Here is a 19,133-nt window from a genome sequence, read left to right as displayed (position 1 = left end):
CTCCTTCTCATCTTTTTCAGTATTATGGATCTTTTGCTCTTTTTTTTTTTATCCATCAGCCTCTGCTCCGGGATGTGGGCTTTGGTTTCTTACTCTGAATTCACGACCAAAAGAATTTTTCTTTTTTAAAAAAAAGCACCCTCTAGATGCTTACTCTGAATTCACGACCAACAGATTTTTTTTTTCTTTCAAAGCACATTACACTTTATTCACCATTTGTTTTCCATTGCCCATAATTCTGCATTTTAACTCTATGCAAAAAATCTGTGTACTACCATAAATCAATTGAAACCTTTCATATATTCACAAAGTTACTATAGAACATTAGACAATCCAACTCAACAAGAATTCTATCAACGGAATCAATAGGAGACACGTCGTTGTCCATAACTCCGCATTCCAACCCTCAAGCAAAATCCAATGTAGATAACAGTCTCCTAATATACCTAAACAAAGCACCCGCTAGATGTCATCAATCCAAAGTAGAGGCCTTGGTATCAAAATAAAAGTCTGATTGGTAACAGTGATGCCCACCATCAAACCTGCATGTCCAATTTCCGATGCACTACAATCAGCTGTCCAGGATAATGAAGCACTGTTTTAAGTAGCATCTGCCTGTGTGATTGATCATGTTTCCGAGAGCATTTGTTCCAACTCCAGATCAAAGGTATCATCGTCTTCCTGCAGCTGCAGCTGATGTTCTTGCACTAATCCTGTTTGTTGATGAAACACTTCCCTTTGAGCATCCCACTCCCTTGCAATCTCCTCCATTTTATCTCCTATCAGCTTCTTATCTCTTGAAATGCCCTTTGTTATGTCTTCATCATCATTGATGACACTAATGCCCTCTTTACCAAGAAATAAATTTGAAACAGAAAACAAGTAATGGTTAACTAGTTGACACATAACTACTGCAAGAATGCCAAAAATCAAGCAGGATACCAAGCATTCCACAAATGTTTGAGACAACGTCAGGCATAACATAATTAAGGAATGTTCAGGCTTGGAAAAAGAAAAAAAAAGCGAGATTTAAGATTTCAGAAAGTACCATCAGTAGCTATTTTCTTCAAATTCGCGTAATCAGTAGACATTTGCTTGAGCTTATTCAAGTTAAATTCCATTCCCCTTATACATATATAAAAAATGGATATTAGATGTTGTACACCTAGAGCTAGCTTGAAAAGCAAGTCACAGGAAAACCTGGAATGTGCAGTATGAAAAACACATAATCGTTCTATCAACTGGCAAACAATGATACAAAATATTAAAGGATTATCTTACTTACCAAGTCCATGTGGATGAAATCCTCAATCTTAGTATCGGCAAATAAACTGTTAATTAAAAGGAAAGCAAAACAAAGCAGTGAGAATACATAGATACTTGTCAATATCAGAATACATTTTGTTAATACAAGAGTCAGAGGAAAAGCACATGTTGGTACATACTTCTTGCATGCAACTTGAATTCTAGCATTCTGTAACTCTATCAGTTCATTTACTATCTCTTTCAAATGTTCATTCGTTTCCAAACACCCATACAGGAAAATATTCTTTTCTAGCATTTTTTTCACCAAAGCAGATACCACAGGTAGATTTCTTTCTTTTGCCTCAATAATTAGCTGTCAAAGTTTCTTGAGCTCTTCTGTCAATTAGATAAAGGAAATAGACTAAGCAGGAAAAACATGGTTCCAGAAGAGCAGCTATCATAAACAGCTTAAACTTCATGGTATAAAATAATTAACTAAAGGTTAGCCTTTAGCCAAGAAGAAATGCCAAAGAAAACTACTTGTGGGCTTGTTTGGGCCAATACTTAATATTGAAAAAAACTTCAACAGAATACTTGTGTGTTCAGGTAATTACAAGAAGTCCACATTTCTGTTAAAATTTCCCTGGGTGAATACATACATATATCCATATGTGTAAGTGTTACATAACCATGCATATTACCATTAAAGAGACACATACAATTTAGCCGACAGAAAACAACAGAATGAACTGGTAACAAAACTTCTCAACCTTATAAGCCAGAGATGATGCATAGGAACGCCTGGCCAAACAAATAATGAGTATCCTATCTATCTTTTTTTTTCATATTATATTATGTAGTGCAGTGCCATTTGATAGTTGATACGGTGTAGTGCCATGTTCATTGAAACAGACCTGTAAAGCTAACTCGAATCATGTTCAATACTTCAGAATAAAATCTCCATACATACCAAGAGATAGATAGATCTTAAAACGAGGCTTGAATGGTTTTCCCACAAGATTATGTGGCTTCCTATTTGGACAATTTTGATAATATGAAGCACCACATCGAAACTCTGAGATAGGCCACTCATATAAAACAAAGGGATAAAGAATTCTCAAGGGTGAAACAAGAACTACGTATCTAACTATGCACTAAAGATTGCAAGCCCATTGGCAAATAGGCGGTACCACATGCTACTAAAACTGTTGATTAACCAAATCAGCGAAATACTTCAGTGACATGTTCGATAGTATGAATATCAACACAATACAACATGGTAGTTCGCTCACACAATACAAAACAGAAACAGGATTCTCAGGGTTGGAACATGAACTACATATTTAAGAAATTAGATTTTCAGGTCATCAATAAGACTTTTCCAAAACCCATAGAACCATTTAGTGGAAGAGATGGATAATTTTTAGGCCTACGAGCTACATATAACCTACTGTTTCCTAAATATCACTCATAATGCTCAAAAATACCACCAGTACTTAAACAAGCAACTTGTACTAATGTACTATATATGTGACAGAAAAGAGAACCAATACTAGTTGGATTTAGTCCTATCTGCAGGTTTTTCACATACAAACAGACCATTTACCATGATTAACAGCACAACACCAGAAAAATTTCCATCTATGCATTTACAACATTCCATCAACGAAACTAAAGTGCCTACTGGTGTTGATCAACAAGTAATCCAAGTCAAGCGTATGATACAGGAACCTACCAATTGAATGGGCATACAATGCTTGCATAAAGAGGGCCAAGTTGGTAGAGGGACGTCCCTCGAAAATGTAAGACAACTTCTTGTTAATCCATACCCTCTTCATATCAGCAAAACTTGTTGACTCACACTGCCACTCCCCAATGAGCAAACCATCAACGAGCAACACCCAGAAAATAAGGGAAAAAAAAAAACTACCTCAGCAAAATCATCTATAAGCGCTCATGAATGTCACGCTTGAACGGAGCAAGGTCCATTGTTTTCTTAGTGCCTCTGTGAATTGAAACATAAAGCATCAAACTTGGAATATAAGAAGCACACATTTGAGTACCCAGAATCAATGTGATGGTGGGTTTTCTCATCTGAGGAAACCCAGAATAGGGAAAGGAGTGTAAACTTGGAAACTGAAAGTGAGGAGGACCACAAAGCAAAGATGACACTATTGTGCAGCAATGTACATGCTTTTTTGCTCAGGAAACACAAACTAAACGAGAGGAGTTTTAGTTACCAGTGTGCCTTCGCCGCCGGCCAAGTTTGAGGAGAGGCGACCGGAGGCGCTTAGCAAATTTATCAGCAATTCTTCGAACTGTGGAAGATGAATATGCTCCGAAATTCCGAAAGGTTTTAACTTTTAACCCAAAAAATTAGCAATTTCCCTGTCTTTCATTTTTTTTTTTAATCAAACTGTCTTCATTTATTAATTTTTTTGTCTATGCTTTGGCAATTATTTGGCCAAATCTAAAATTTCAGGGGTCTATACAGTATACATGGTCACTTTTGTACTTTTTGTTTTTTTGTTGAACAATATTGTATTTTTTTTCCACATATTATGAACTAATGTCCGTATTACTGTTAATGAAGGAATATGGTTACATAATCTGTAATCAATTCAAAATAGTGAGTTATGAATTAGTTATGCATGTTGAGAACTCGTTACAAATTATTACCTGAATGCACCTCATTTTTTTAATAAAAGTCGTTAATGAAGTTGAAAATGTTTTTTTAGTTACTAATCTGAAATGAAAATATAAAACTACTGGACATGTCTCAAAACAACTCTTCAATCATACATCGTCTCCATTGGACATGGCTATAGTTGGACTAGTCCGGAAGGTTTGACCAATAACAGTAATAAAACTAGAATACAGCGATTAACAGATCGAGCTAATTGATTGAAAGCCCTTCTAAAACGCTGTCTATATATATTTGGCAAAAGAGGCATTTAGTTCTTGTGGATATAGTTGTAAGGAAACAAAACGCAAATTCTTTGCTATTTACCCAAAAGGAAAAAAGTAAAACTTTTGCGGATAGAGTTACCCACTTGTAATTTCTTTCTTTTGGTTTTCTTCGTTTCTTCTTCCAATCTGGCTATCTTTCATGGTGGCCTGCTCTTACCCATGCGATCCGGTGTAGCCTCCGGAATAGCCTCCATTCAAAATCTCTACAGAGCAGCTTATAGATCCATCACCAGAAAATGGCATAAATATAAGAAGAAACCGGCTTCCGATGAAGAACCCAAAGCTGATGAAGTCCACAAGGTTATAGACAACAATGTACCCGTTGAGGTAAAATATATTTGCATCCTTGTTGTGCACGAAACTTTTTTGTTAAGAGATTTGGAGATTGGATGTTTCGTTTCAAGATAGAGTTAAGATTATGATATAGGTCGAATGTTCGATTACATGTCTTGTCGTATATCTTGCATGCATTGCATATATATGGATATTTACATAAACTGATATCTGAGGATCGATAATGATCAGGGGGAGGGCAAGGATGGATTAATCCAAGACGAGAAAAGTATGAATGGATTTCAATATCAAAGCTTTAGATTCAACAGCCCAGGAATGCGAGGAAATGATTCCGGTAGCGCTAGATCTTCGAGCAGCTTCTTCAAGCACTCAAGCGTCGATGGTTTATTTAACATGTCGTGTCATAATCTCACAAGATGTGGCACACGATCTGCGAGTCACACCCCTTCACGTTCTCATCACAAAAGGAAGACTCGGAAAAGCTGTCCGACCTCACCGGAAACCTCCAACTCATCGGGGAGGAAAAGCTCAACCGACTCAACCAGTACTACGCCTCTCTCAAGAAGTGCACCTCTCTCCAAAAGCGGGCCTCTCTCGAATTGTGAGAGCCGGAGGAGCACCACCATCATGTTTTCGCAGTCATCCGGGATGTTGAAACCCCCGGCCATCGAGAAGCAGCTCGAGTGCACCTTGGAGGAGCTGTGCTTTGGATGCAACAAGAAGATGAAGGTTACGAGGGTTGTTGTCAAAGACACCGGGTAGGTTACCAAGTCCTTGAAATAGAATTATGCAAAGTACGTAGCTCTTAAATCATCTGACATGCGATGCAATGATGCTTAAAAACTTGTGAGCAATGTGATAAAGCAATGTGGTTCGTAAATATGGTAATGTAGCGGCACTCTTCATTCGGGGGAAAAAATCATTTGCTCCGTACATATGCATGAAGGGGTAATATTGAGATCAAGAGTTTTTACTTCTTATGATCTTTTCAAATCACCAACATTTTTTCTTTATGGCAGGCAAATGGCACAAGAAGAGGAATTGGTAACGATAAATGTGAAGCCGGGATGGAAGAAAGGAACGAAGATTACATTTGAAGGATTGGGAAATGAGAGACCTGGTGCATACCCAGCCGACATAATTTTTGTGATAGCTGAGAAGAGGCATCATTTGTTTGTAAGAGAAGGAGATGACTTGGAGTTGACAGTAGAAATCCCATTGATACAGGCCCTTACTGGTTGCACAATTTCAATTCCTCTTCTGGGTGGAGAAAATACGACATTGACAATTGAAGACATCATATACCCCGGCTACGAAAAGACCATTCCAGACCAAGGTATGCCGATCTCTAAGGTGGAAGGGAAGAGAGGAAATCTGAAAGTCACGTTCCTGGTTGAGTTCCCTACTTCTCTAACACACGAGCAAAGATCAGATGTTCATACTATTTTAGAGGAATGTTAAATGAAAAAGTGCCTCTGTAAAGAGCTCTCATGGCACAATGTATAGAACCCAATACCTCGTGTAAAAGATAGGTAGAAGCTCAAGGAGATAGTTATCACCCAAGAAAGAGTAGCTTGGGGTCTTGTATATTGCAGGGTAACAAACCCGATGTTTCTATACTAAACAGTGTTTAGAGCTTTAGAAATGAATACAATGGCAGAAGCCCAGATCGGATGCTTAGAAATACTGAAAAACTTGTAACGTTTATCGACAACTTATACATCTTTCACCCTAACCTTATCCCTTTTCATTTGTGTAACCAAACCTGGTTCAATTGTAATCAGAACTGAAATGCCACATTGTAAGAGAAGACTAACAATACGAAGAAGAAATTACATCAAGCACACAAACAGAGTCCTTTTTAAGCCTTAGACCATCCAAATAGAGCGCGGATTATGCCCAATAGACTACCACCGACCAGAGCCTTTAGAAGTCTTAGCTTCCCCTTTGTGTATGGAGGGTACCTCACAGAAGCATCTCCAGAAAAACCTCGATAAACAACTGCTTTCTTATGGCTGAAGGCTTCAAAGGAGAATTTCCCATGGTATGCACCCATTCCACTTTCCCCAACTCCTCCAAATGGCAAGGAGGGAACAGCAAGCTGCACCATCAAATACATATCAATTAGATTCTGAAATTGTCCCGAACGATGATATATACAAATATAAATGGAACTGCTATATTCTGCGATAACATGAATATGTAGCATGCATGGATGGCATTTCAAGAAGCGTGAGAGAGGATTATTACATGAATGGTAGTGTCGTTGATAACCAAACCTCCTGCAGATATATTCCTTACGAAGTGATCCTTCAGCTTCTGGTTGTTGGTAAACAAATATGCAGCAAGTGGCTTTGTTCCTGAGGTTATCAAATCAAAGCTGTCTTCTATCTTGTCAACCTGTGGTGAACAAATGGGAGGATATTCTATTAATGTCTACAGCTGGTTACATATAAAAACCGAAAAAAATTCAATCATATAAACATTGCTGTTTCAAAAGTTCCCATTTTTAAAAGCATTGTAGCAATTAGCGCATCTCTTGTTCAGTGCCATTGTTCCAAAATATATAAGGTCCCAAAGAAGCAGCTATACATTTAGATGTACACGCCACCTTCTATTGCTCATATGAAAAGGAAGCAATACATTTTTCTTTTTGTAATCATCCCAAAAAAGCAGGATGCAGCATGTTAGATGCTCTGTTACTAGTTCACAATTCATGGAAGCTTATCCTATAGTCTTCGTGCAGAGGATCATATGGAACAGTGTTTTCACGGCTATTTTAAATCAGTTGTGATATGCTATCATTCACATTCGTGCAAACAAATTGGTTCCTACCGTGATAATAGGAAGCAATGGACCAAAGATCTCCTCCTGCATAATCAGGGAGTCTTGTGGGACATCGAGTAAGATGGTGGGAGCTATCCTCCTGTGATCAAAAGAAATGGGCATTAGTCACATCTAAGAGACATCATCATGTCAACTATGAGAGAGAGAGAGGGGGAGGGAGGGAGAGAGAGGGGGGAAGAGAGAGAGTAGCTTACAAGTTGCTTGTGTCCCTTTCACCTCCATGGATGACCTTACCAGAAACCTTATCCTCATCCAACAGCTTTGTCAAGCGAGCATAGTGATTAGAATTCACAATACGAGACAAATCTTTTGATTGTAGTGGATTCTTCCCATAGAAGTTCTCCAATTCACTTTTCAAGGCATCCACCTGAGAATAAAGAATTGGAGAAGTTAGAAACAGAAAAAATTTTGAATTCCAGATCTCTAATAGAGTATGAGGGTAATCTTACCAATTTAGAAGCAAAATCTTTTGTTGTTAAAATGTAATCAGGGGAAATGCAAGCCTGTCCATTATTACAGCCCCACTTTCCTGCAATTATCCGCCTACTTGCAACCTAGCAAAATAGATAATAGAAGTATATTAGACAGAAGCTGGAACTCACAAAAAAAATTATGGGGGCGAGTGCAATAACAAAATTACAGAGCTTATGCAAGAAATGGCATCTCCATACTTGTAAGTTGATGCCAGAATCAACAACAACAGGAGATTTTCCTCCAAGCTCCAAAAGGACAGGTGTAAGGTGCTTTGCAGCACTAGCCATCACAATCCTTCCCACTCTTCCGTTGCCTACAAATGTAAATGCGTTGGTCAACAAATCTTTAATTTGAAGTACAATGTTACTGTTGAACTTCTATGCCAAAAGCATAAGAAATCATATTCAAATGTAAAATAAAAAATAAAAACTAACAAAGATACATATAGTAGATCTTAAGAAAGTAGGCATAGCCAAAGACAATTCAGATATCTAACAAAAAAAATAAGGAGTGCATTCCATTCAACAGAACATCAACGGTCTTCTTATCTTACTCTGCACCGTCCTTTGACAAACCACAAAATTCAGGCTACTTTTACCTGTAAAATTATTTACAGTTGCGTTTTGCTAATGCAATTCATTATCACGAGAAAGGTGAAAATGCAACCTCCAATGAAGAGCTGAGCACCAAAGCAGCCCTTCACTACATTATACAAGGACCTTATGGTTCCTTCTTATACATCTCCCTATAGTAGCTTCTATACAGAACCCCCCAGCATTTGAGTTAAAAAATTCATTCTCCTTTCCTTTTATTTCATCTTTATGATCATTATATCACTACATCATATGATCATTATATCTCTACATCATACAGAAAGAGATCTACCACAGAAAATTAGTAATAGTATATTGATCAACCAGTGGATCAAAATCTTCAAGTAATTAATAGACTACAAAGTGAGGAAAATAAGTACCTGTGTAACATATTTTGTCCCACTTCTGCTCCAGTAGTGCAGATGTTTCAGCAACAGCCCCCTCAACAACTCTCACAGAAGAGCTATCCATATACTCACCTAATAGTTTTGCAAGCAATGACGATGTGGCAGGAGCAAGTTCTGATGGTTTTAGAACTACAGCATTACCAGCTGCAATGGCTCCAACAACTGGATCAAGGGACAACACTGGAAAACAGGTATTACACTGTTACTATTTTCTGGAAACAGAAAATATAACTGGAGAATAAGATTTAATCTCAATGCTTAAATAACTAGGTGAAATTAACGTACAGAAAGGATAATTCCATGCTGAAATTATTAGTACAACACCAAGAGGCTCAGACACTATTTCAGCTGACGAAGGGAAAGTGGTTATTGAAGTTTTAGCCTGCATTTAAAAAGGCAAAATGTTACTTACTCCGAAAGGTTGAATGCAAATATTGAAACTCAAACAAATGCCCGTCAAGCCAATACAATTACCACTGCCATTCAAAACATAGTTTATGATCAAATATACCTTCTCTGGCTTCATCCATGACTTCAGTTGTTTGATTGCCAATTTACACGAGCTCTTCAACATGCCTATCTACACAACAAAATAGAGCAGTCATATAGCTGTTAAGCAGAAGAATTTATTAGACAAAGCCCCTTTACAAGGCGGATGATTATATTGGATAGCCGAGTGGTCTTTTCAACAATTTACATTTCACATATGTAGGAAAGCCAAGAGAGTCACACCCACACAAACACACACACACATATTCGTGTACAACCAGGTTGTAAATGTCCATAGTCATATGTGCATAGAGAAAAAGATTGCTTTTATGAAGGGTGACATATGAACAAAAGCTCACCAAAGAAACTTGTTTAAAGTGATTGCATTCATGAGTAGAAACCCAAACTTTAAGGTTCTCCTCACTAAATTCAGGAAAATACTCAAAACACTGAAATATATTCGGTGGAGTCAGATTTTATATTCATGTAAATTTCTGACCGGTAACCAACTTTTTTATATTTAATATAACAGAAGTTGAATAGCAATTTAGACTCAACACCCAAAAATCCTCAGAAACCCCAGGTTGTTTTCCGTGACACACATGGCTTCTCCCATTGTCAACTGTTCAAATTGAACCTAAATGAATCCTAAGATTATTCTTGAAACTTTCTTTTACAAAGAAGGAAGATGGCTGCCCTCAATTGGAGGACATGCGTCCTATCAAAACAGGTCAATAAATTTTAAGTTCATAGCTTTCACATCTGTCATCTCACTCGCAAGCCACATAGCTAACCCATCTTTAAGGCTATAGCTACGCGAGGAAGCTAAGTGGGGATGTCATTAATTGCTCCTGTGATTCACCTACTTCTTAAAATCTCCCTGTGAGCACACTTAAATGAGCCTGGTTCTTGGCAAACAAACAAAAACAGTGGGGAAAGCTCATTAAACAAGAATTGAAGCCAAAAAGCAATAAGTCAGAAATAACATGAATAGATAGAATTCATTATGTTAAAGACGCGTCCCAAGTAGGCGGTTCTGGCTTCACTATCCCATACCCCACATACTTCTTCTTCTTCTGACCAAATTCTTGGTAACAAATACCACAAAGGTGACAAGAACTTCCCCCCTAATTGCCTAAATCTACTCCAATAGGTAAGCTCTACAGTACCAAATAAAATTCACCTAAATAGTGATACATGTCATGCATTTCGTGCTTGTGGTGCTCAACAATCAGCAACTAACGAAACCGTAACTAACGAACAGTAAATTCAAAAACAAAATCAAGAACTACGATACTGATATTGAAATCATAGAGATAGTTCATAAAAGAGAGCAGCGGTCATGAGGAATTCTGGAAATTTAGGGAAACCTCGTAGATCAGGGTCTCGAATTCCGGCTTGGAGAGGTCGGAGTTGAGAGCGTCGACGATCTCGGCCTCGTGATAGGTGGCGAGCTTGAGTAGGCCGTTGAGCTGCGACACTCTCCATTCGTAGCTCCGAGTCTTGGAAGACGCGAAGCTCGCTCGGAGCTCGGTCACCAGCGCCCCCGCGTCTTCTCCGTCGAATCCTACCTTCGCCGCCATTGCAAGTACGGAAGAAAAACGGTGTAGAGGAAGAAGAAGACGACGACTTTTTGTGTGAATGGTGGTGACTTGTAATTGGATGCGTCTATTTATATATGTGCGTCTGATATCCACTTCCAGGTGTGAAAATCTGACTTGTGAAGAAAGCAAAAAAACCGAAAATGTGACGGAGAGGTGGGGGCTGTGACTCATTTAAGGTTAACCGAAAATATTCCCCTTGTCAGTAATTGATCAGGGATTGTGTGGTCACTCACTGTCCAATTTCAATCGGACGGTTGACAGTTAAGTGATAAGATCTGTGGTGAGAGTTGTCAACCGTCCGATTGAGTGACCACACAATCCCTGGTCAGCAGGTTAACAATGCTAGTTAACCCAATATCCAACCCACTTAACCCATTTAACAAATAAGTCGTGTCGTATTAGATAAAAATCATAAAATGATACATTTAAGGGTTAACAATGCGACCCATTTAACTAAAAAAATACATAAATTAATTAAATTCACTAATTATATAAATAATTATATATATTCACAAATAATTCAATCCAATAATTATGAAGCAAAATCTTTCAAATTGTATAATCCTATGATCAAATACTCTCAACATCCAAAATTTCAAGAAAAAGTATAACATGATCGGGTTATTCGAGTTCACTTCGTGTTGGCGGGTTAACCCGTGGCCGACCCATTTATTAAATGGGTCATGGCGGGTTGACCCACGGCCGACCCCCTTTTTAATCGTGCAGGTTCAACCCGTTTTATTTCGTGTGGGTTTCGAGTCGTGTTATCGGATCATGTCAGAATTTGACAGCCCTATCTGTGAGAGACTCGGACTCCTAGGTCAAAGGAATCAGATTTGGATACGGTTACAGTATCCGGGTAATATTTGGATCCAAAAAGAGAATTAGTATGCTAAGGGGAAGTAAAATACTTATTTATATCGGGTTTTGTTGGGTCTATTTCCGTTTGTCTATGTGTTTTAAATTATATTATTTTTGCTATTTTTTTTCATTTTTATTTAATTAACTAACAATTCAACGAAAAGTTATATTATACACTGGTATATAGTATACACAAGGTGACTAGATGTCACATTCTATTATAATTGAAAGAAAAACAACTCATGTGATGAGAGGACATATTGGGAGCATATAAGCATGGTCAGTGCCCTATAAGCAGCACGGACCGAGATAGTTCGATCATGTATAAATTAGCTATCATACATTCAATTAATAACTAACAGGACCCAAATTTCATTCATAATTCTAGACTTTTAGTGTAGTCTTGTAGTAATCAAACATCATTATCATAATTCATTACTGTACTCAGTACTGTATGCTCTGACTCATAACAGAAAGGTTTCTGTTATGGATTTATGACCATCTAAGCCTAAGCATGACAAGGAAAATCTAAGAGCGTAAACACTCAACACCACAGAACTGAAGGAAAATCTTCTCATGACCGAAACAGAGTTGCCCTACCCTCATTTAATTGAGAATTTGAGATATGAAGGTTCACCTCACTCTTAAAAGGCTAATTATTTTATTTTATTATTTAGAGGTAGAGGATAAGAAATTTCTTCGAATTAATGTTATATTTATGTATTGCAAACACAATATTCGTAATATTAACTTATAAAACTATAGAATATTTGACTATTATATAAGCCTAACGAACTTGCACGTTTCATCTTTGTTTATGTCCATCAACTGGCTTCTGCGTTACCCAAAACGGCATAACCAATCATTTTGAGTTGGTCATTTGGTTTAACCGACATAAATGCTGATGTAAGTGGGATAAGGCTAGGGCAAAGTGGCAAATACTAGCAGCTTCTAGTTCATCCAATCCATACATACATGTATGATACATATTTAGACTGCAGTTTTATCAATTATTGTGCATGTCTTACGTGTACTGTATATGCATCATCATTTTGGACAATTTTATTTGTTTTGATTAGGGCTGGGATTTAGAACCGTAAAACCGAAGGAACCGCACCGAACCGCACCGAAAGTCTCGGTTCGGTTCGGTTCTACGACATAGGTATACAATTTTTTTTCGGTTCGGTTCCTAGAGACATAGTCTCGGTTCGGTTCCGGTTCTTGTTTTTAAAACATCCTTGGAACCGAATTACATATGTCAGTGTATAAGTGGACATTAGTGGTGAGCTTATTTATGTAAAATAGACCCTTTCTCATGTGATCGGGCCTTCCAAATGCAATCAGAGCCTTCCATCTCATCTCATAATATCGTAACCCTTCGATCAAAACCCTATCTCTTCAACTCTTCCCGAGTTCCCTCAAAGGCTCAAAGGCCTCAAACTCTCACTCTCTCAGTCTCTCGAAACACAAACGGCGCTCCCTGCCTCCCTCGTTTCGTCCAGTCGTCGTCCGGTCGTCCGGTCCTCCCTCGTCTCGTCCAGTCGTCGTCCAGTCGTCCGGTCCTCCCTCGTCTCGTCTGTTGCTCGTCCAGTCTTCCGGTCCTCGTCGCTTCTGTTGCTCGTCCAGTCGTCCAGTCCTCGTCGCGTCCGGTCCTCTTTTCAGAAGCATTCATGACTGTGCAGATTTCTTCCCTCAGCCTGAAAAGTTTGACCCTTCAAGATTTGAGGTACCCAAAATCAACCTTAGCCAGAGAAAATCCTCACGATAATGAAGAATATCCCCTTCCTTGTTTAGTGTTTACATGTGATTCATCAACAAGTGGGTCCTGCATATATCATTATATCAGATCCAGTACTGTTAATACTCTATCTTGTTTTAGCCAGAAATTAATATAAGGTTATTTCAATGGTTGGTTTTACGGTTTTACTAATAGGGTAGTAATAGACTACTTCCTTGCTTGGTTTTACTAACTAGAATGGTTCTTGGTTTTGGGTATTTTGTGATGTATGTGTGATTGTGCAGGTTCCACCTCGACCCAACACTTACATGCCCTTTGGGAATGGCGTGCATTCCTGGCCAGGCTCGAGATGCTGATCCTCCTTCACCACCTCACGACTACTTACAGGTAAATTAGTTGTCCCTCTGGTTGATGAACATAAGTTATCTTTATTAGTTATGCTCATTGATTAACAAAATTGAGATCCGCCTAGCTAGCATTCATATATGAGTCTCTGAGACTCATGTTTCTTATTTACCGATCACATTATTGATCATATATCCTCCCAAAGATGAATTTCAGTAAGGATCAATGTCTGTGTATTTTTGCGACAATATGTTATTGATCAATTGATTACATGTACTTAGAAATCCATTTAATTCTCGCCTTTGTCGGCATTTAGTTGACTAAAGGGGGAGTGACCGGGAAATGATTGCTGGTCCAGAACTGGTCCTCATTACTATAAAAAAATTGTTTGCCAACCTTGTGGAACACACAGCTATCGATTTTTAGTACATGCCATAGGGCTAGGACAGAGACAACTCTGTACATTATATGTCCTAGCGATTTAGATTTCTGTTCTCTAATTCCAAGGCATCGGATCTCCAGATTTTAGCCTAGGATCTAGTTTATGTCATAAAAGAATAAATATATAAGTATATACTGCCAGACTTTCCTACTGGACCATACATGTATTTGGTATCTAGCATTCTAGCATGAAAGGCTTACATAAATTCCCTTTTTGCTACTGCAACCTGTATAGGTATTGAGATCAATTAAAAGAAGATTCGGCATTCAGGAGTGATGGAAACGAAACTGAAAGGAGAAAAATGAAGCAATTTGTGGGTCTTTTCTGATGTGTAGTTGCTGCTGCCGTATTGCAACGAGCCTACATATAGGCTGTGGTGGTATATTACAAATCTTACTTGTTTCACCAATGAAGGTGCTATGTGATTCTTTTTTTTTTTTTCGTTTGGTAAAAGAAGGTGCTATGTGATTGTGATTGAGAAAATAATCAAAATATATTGGAGCTTAGATAATAAAAAATGGCCATATGCTGAGTGTAACTATGATTTGATCTTGATGTTTACAATTTAGCTAATTTGGTCATGTTTATCCGGATTGGCAGGAAATCTTGACCTACTTTCGTGGATCTGAGTCGCAGAATTTGTAGGTACAGATTGCTTCAGCTTCAGCCCCTACAACCAAGAAGAAAAGGCAGAAAAAATGATGCAGCTGCAATTTAGTTTGCTGCAAATTGATTTATTTGCTGCAAATTGATTTAGTTTTCAGTATTTTAGTTTGCTGCAAATTGATGCAGCTGCAGCTGCATTGTTTAAATTGGACTAAATTTATTCACTTTATTGTTTAGTTTTATTTGCTGCATGTGATATATTGAATCATTTGAATGTATGTATGGAAATCAGGAAAAGTGAAAACTAGAAAGTAGAAACAGCTGAAAAGCAGTGTTTCTATATGGAAAAACCGAGGAACCGAACTTGGAACCGATCCGAGTTTGGAACCGAAAAACCGAGAATGGAACCGATTTGGAATCGAACCGAAAAACCGAGGAACCGAACTCTGAGTTTGGAACCGAAAAACCGAGAATGGAACCGATCTGGAATGGAACCGAAAAACCGAGGAACCGACCCGAGAATGGTCGGTTCGGTTCTGCATCGGTTCTTCATACAAAAAATATCAAACCCGAACCGAAAATCAGTTCTCGGTTTCGGTTCCGGGTTCAGTCCTTGACATTGCAAAACCGACCCGAGTCCAGCCCTAGTTTTGATTGCTGGGATCACCTTGATAAGAATGAGCAAACGGGGGATTCCCCCGCCCCCGCCTCAAATTTCCCCCGCGCCTCCGTTCTCTATCTGAGGATATTTTCAAATGGGGGATTCTCTACCCCGCCCCCGCGTGGAACGGGTCCCCACCCTTGCATTTGTCATTTTCTCTATATGAACTTTTTTTGTTTTCTATTTTGAAATTTTTTATTTTCTATCTTTTTAGATTTTTTTCCTTTGTGTTTTTGACAAAAAATAATTCACAAATCACAATTATACTACGATTCAACGGTCGGATCCTCACAGACCACCTAGAGGATCATCTTTACCTATTTATACGATGATCCAGGTCGGATCCTCAAGGATCGCCCTTAGGTTCATCCTCTCAAAATTATACGAAGATCCAACGGTCAGATTCTCACAGATCACCTAGAGGATCATCTTTACCTATTTATTCGATGATCCAACGGTCAGATCCTCACGGATCGCCCTTAGGTTCATCCTCTCAAAATTATATGAAGATCCAACGGTTGGATCGTCCCGGATCACCCTTAGAATCATCCTCACAAAATTATATGACGATCCAACGGTCGGATCCTCACGGATCGCCTTTTGAATCATCTTTTCACAATTATCCAAAGATCCAACGGTCAGTTCCTCACGGATCGCCCTTAGGATCATCCTATCAAAATTATGTGAAGATCCAACGGTTGGATCGTCCCAGATCGCCTTTAGAATCATCCTCACAAAATTATACGACAATCCAACAGTCGAATTCTCACGGATCTCCTTTTGAATCGTCTTTTCATAGTTATACGAAGATCCAACTGTCTGATCTTCATGGGGAATAAGAAGAATTATAAAAATGCCTTGGTTGAAAAAAAAAAATAGGGAACCCGCATGGGTAATGGGAAACCCCGCCCCCGCCCCCACACCCCAAAGGGGGGAAATAAGTCCCCCCGCCCCTGCACCTGTGATGGGGAACCCCATCCCCACCCCCGCTTGACAAATGCGGGGATTAACCCCCCCCCCCCCGCTTTGCCCATTCCTAACCTTGATGAAGCTGTATGGAACTTGAAAGTTTTTGATGGGATAGTAACATCTTTCCATCAAGGTCAGTAGAGGGGAGAAACAACATCCCTACTCGAGTTTTTACAACCCTAGGATTTTGTATTGGTTTTGTGTTTTTTTTTTTTTTTTAAGTTTTAACTTATTAAGTATCTTTCTACTCTAGTAATTTTAATTAATTGTTTGTCGAATATGAGATTATAAGCTATAAGCACAAACTATCTCTCTTAACAGTGATTCTAGTCGGACCTCCCGATTTGTTACTTAGACCTCCCATCTTAATTTTTCATCGAACAACCTAATTTACCCCTATACTTTACACTTCACCTACCCCTCTACTTGCTTATCACCTTCGATCACCTTCACACCATTCATGTCGTTGGGTCAGCAATGTGAATTGGTTCAACATAATGGGGAACCACTTCTCCTTTTTTTCATACACAAAGAGTACAAACTAAGGATGAACAAAGTCAATCAACCTATCAGAGTCCTTACAATTGCTCATCTGACATCTTTTTAAAGTTCCTCAGTCCAATTACATGTCATCAATGGCTTCCTACACAATTGCAAATCCCCTTCAAAGACATTTTCGAGCCAAATTTAAAATTTATGGGGACTGACCCATCAAATAGATTATACCAAACAATCAAAGAATCAACAAACTCAACCGTATGATAGACCAACTAAGCTGGCCCTCCTCCAAACGCTGGGCTACTACCCTTGCAAAATACTCCAGCAAAATTTCAATGGATAAATGATTTTCAGCCAGATGACTCATAGGCTATGCAATTGAAGATCAAATCAAGAATTAACCTTGAAAGTACCTTATAATAGTGGTTCCATGTCTGTCGTTCAGATTTATAAGTTCTATTAGGATGACCATATAGAAAGAGGGAGAGGGATGAGGAGACAATCATGGTGTCTCCTTCTTCAATTTTTTTGTTTGCTTGTTTCTTTTAGAAGGGTAAAAGAGAGATTAAATTTTTATAAAAATTATGAAAGGTTCAAATAGCAAATTAAAAGGTTTGAATAGACTCACCCTTCTCTTAAACTTCAAAATGAGTTTTTTTTTTTTTTTGGGATATATATATCACCAAGGCATATGTTGTTTTCTCTTACTCCTGGTTTTCATTTTGTACTCTATAATCAGTATCTATTGCCTCTAAAATTAGATGCAGTATTAGTTCCACCAGCATCGCCTAAATCTTGGTTACTTCCAAGTAAATGAGTGCAGACAATTGACAATTCAATCTCATACGACGTCGTGTGAGTATACAACTACTTTAAGACCTCGTTTGGTTCACGGAAGGAAAATCAATTCCCTTGTCTTTCCCATGGGGAAGGGAAACTAAAGTTTCTGTCAGGTTTCCTTTCCTCTATTTGGTAAAGCAGGAAAAGTATTTAGGAAAAACCATTTGATTTCTCTTCTGATGTTTGATTGGTGTAGAAAAAGAAAGTAAAAATATATCAATGTTTCAATAATACCCTTGTATTTTAAAATAAAAACATCATAAAAATTCAAAAGTACACCAATTTTTTATGCAAGAGAGGGTATTGTTGTCTAAAACTTTTGTAATAAATGCTGGAAAATGGGAAGAGAAAATCAATCTCATAGGGTCTGAGTGGAATGATTTTCCCCTTTGTTAGGAAAGTATTTCCAAAATTTTTAGTTATCAAATAAAGAAAAATAATTCATTTCAAGGACTTTCTGCGAACCTACCCGGATTGAACTGGGGTCATGTTCGCACAGAACCAGGCCTATCCAGCGCAACAGAATCTTAAGCGTCACATGTTCACTAATAAACAAAAAGCACCAAAACCCAAAAGCAGCCACTAAAAAATGAATTAACAAACAAAAAGAGATAAACAGAGAATTGGAACCTCTTGAACGAAGGCTTCGAATTCCGGTTTAGACAGGTCCGACCGGAGGGCCTCAACGATTTCCTGTTCATGAAACTCCGTCACCTTCTCCAGCTTCTGCAACTGCGACACTCTCCACTCGTAGCTCATCGTCTTCCCAGACCTATAACTCGCCCTCAGCTCCTCTACCATCGCCGCCGCCTCACCCGAATCGAACACCACCTTCTGCACCACCTCCGCCGTGTCCATTTCGAGGGCCACAGATTACACACAAACAAAGAGCTTCGAGGAATATCAAATATATAGTTCGTGCCCTAATGAGTGGGGGGATGGGAAAGATATATAAGAATAATCGCACGCAAGAAACAAGGAGCGATATGAAAGAGGAGCTGGCGTCTCTGTTTGTCTCGTGCGTCTGATCAAAATGCTTTCTAGGGCGGTAGGTGGGGGTGACGTAGAAGGGTCGAGTTACGAATGTCGGGCACGTTAACGGGTTAATGGGCCTCACAGCTAAGCTGCTAATTGGTCCAGTTTTTTCTTCTTTTTTTTTGTAGAATGAAATTACTGTGTAAACCCTATAGTGAAGCTCATCGTCTTCTTCTTGTTTTGTTCGAAGGAGGTCGGAGATGAAAGGGTGAACT

At 38.6% G+C, this 19,133-nt stretch overlaps 3 protein-coding genes across 4 annotated transcripts; 1 reads left to right on the top strand and 2 right to left on the bottom strand.

Moving 5' to 3' along the window:
* Window positions 1–281: 281 nt before the first annotated feature.
* On the bottom strand, window positions 282–3,576 carry LOC121050145. Its single transcript, XM_040509311.1, has 5 exons — window positions 3,486–3,576; window positions 2,981–3,107; window positions 1,286–1,331; window positions 1,049–1,200; window positions 282–848 (listed from the first exon to the last, which is right to left on the bottom strand). Exons 2-5 carry the CDS (start codon window positions 3,081–3,083, stop codon window positions 628–630), a joined length of 522 nt encoding a protein of 173 aa, XP_040365245.1. The 5' UTR covers window positions 3,084–3,107; window positions 3,486–3,576; the 3' UTR covers window positions 282–627.
* Window positions 3,577–4,902: 1,326 nt separating this feature from the next.
* LOC112168873 (dnaJ homolog subfamily B member 13) lies at window positions 4,903–5,970 on the top strand. Its single transcript, XM_024305796.2, has 2 exons — window positions 4,903–5,267; window positions 5,529–5,970. Exons 1-2 carry the CDS (start codon window positions 4,903–4,905, stop codon window positions 5,968–5,970), a joined length of 807 nt encoding a protein of 268 aa, XP_024161564.2.
* An 88-nt stretch (window positions 5,971–6,058) lies between these two features.
* Window positions 6,059–18,929, bottom strand: LOC112168869 (aldehyde dehydrogenase family 3 member H1). 2 transcript variants are annotated; one of them, XM_024305789.2, is made up of 10 exons: window positions 18,514–18,929; window positions 9,342–9,410; window positions 9,116–9,212; window positions 8,804–9,010; window positions 8,028–8,143; window positions 7,806–7,910; window positions 7,551–7,723; window positions 7,345–7,435; window positions 6,760–6,909; window positions 6,059–6,610 (listed from the first exon to the last, which is right to left on the bottom strand). In XM_024305789.2, exons 1-10 carry the CDS (start codon window positions 18,739–18,741, stop codon window positions 6,371–6,373), a joined length of 1,476 nt encoding a protein of 491 aa, XP_024161557.1. In that variant the 5' UTR covers window positions 18,742–18,929; the 3' UTR covers window positions 6,059–6,370. The 2 variants fall into 2 exon arrangements, with proteins under 2 accessions (XP_024161557.1, XP_024161558.1); XM_024305790.2 differs by lacking the exon at window positions 18,514–18,929 and adding an exon at window positions 10,690–10,990.
* Between the last annotated feature and the right edge of the window lie 204 nt (window positions 18,930–19,133).

The sequence above is a fragment of the Rosa chinensis genome, chromosome 6 (genome assembly GCF_002994745.2).
Source record: "Rosa chinensis cultivar Old Blush chromosome 6, RchiOBHm-V2, whole genome shotgun sequence".
NCBI classification, from domain to species: Eukaryota; Viridiplantae; Streptophyta; class Magnoliopsida; order Rosales; family Rosaceae; genus Rosa; species Rosa chinensis.
This window is presented reverse-complemented; position numbering and strand designations above follow the sequence as displayed.

Excerpts from the sequence above, each read along its gene's own strand:
- LOC121050145 (XM_040509311.1), bottom strand. The coding sequence starts at position 3,083 with ATGAAGAGGGTATGGATTAACAAGAAGTTGTCTTACATTTTCGAGGGA. Across the intron at positions 1,332-2,980 it reads ATTGTATGCCCATTCAATTG|TTTATTTGCCGATACTAAGA; the intron begins GTAGGTTCCTGT and ends TTTAATTAACAG. Across the intron at positions 1,201-1,285 it reads ATTTCATCCACATGGACTTG|GTTTTCCTGTGACTTGCTTT; the intron begins GTAAGTAAGATA and ends TGCACATTCCAG.
- LOC112168873 (XM_024305796.2), top strand. The coding sequence starts at position 4,903 with ATGTCGTGTCATAATCTCACAAGATGTGGCACACGATCTGCGAGTCAC. Across the intron at positions 5,268-5,528 it reads GTTGTTGTCAAAGACACCGG|GCAAATGGCACAAGAAGAGG; the intron begins GTAGGTTACCAA and ends TCTTTATGGCAG.
- LOC112168869 (XM_024305789.2), bottom strand. The coding sequence starts at position 18,741 with ATGGACACGGCGGAGGTGGTGCAGAAGGTGGTGTTCGATTCGGGTGAG. Across the intron at positions 6,910-7,344 it reads CATTGCTTCCTATTATCACG|GTTGACAAGATAGAAGACAG; the intron begins GTAGGAACCAAT and ends TGTTCACCACAG. Across the intron at positions 6,611-6,759 it reads TCAACGACACTACCATTCAT|CTTGCTGTTCCCTCCTTGCC; the intron begins GTAATAATCCTC and ends TTGATGGTGCAG.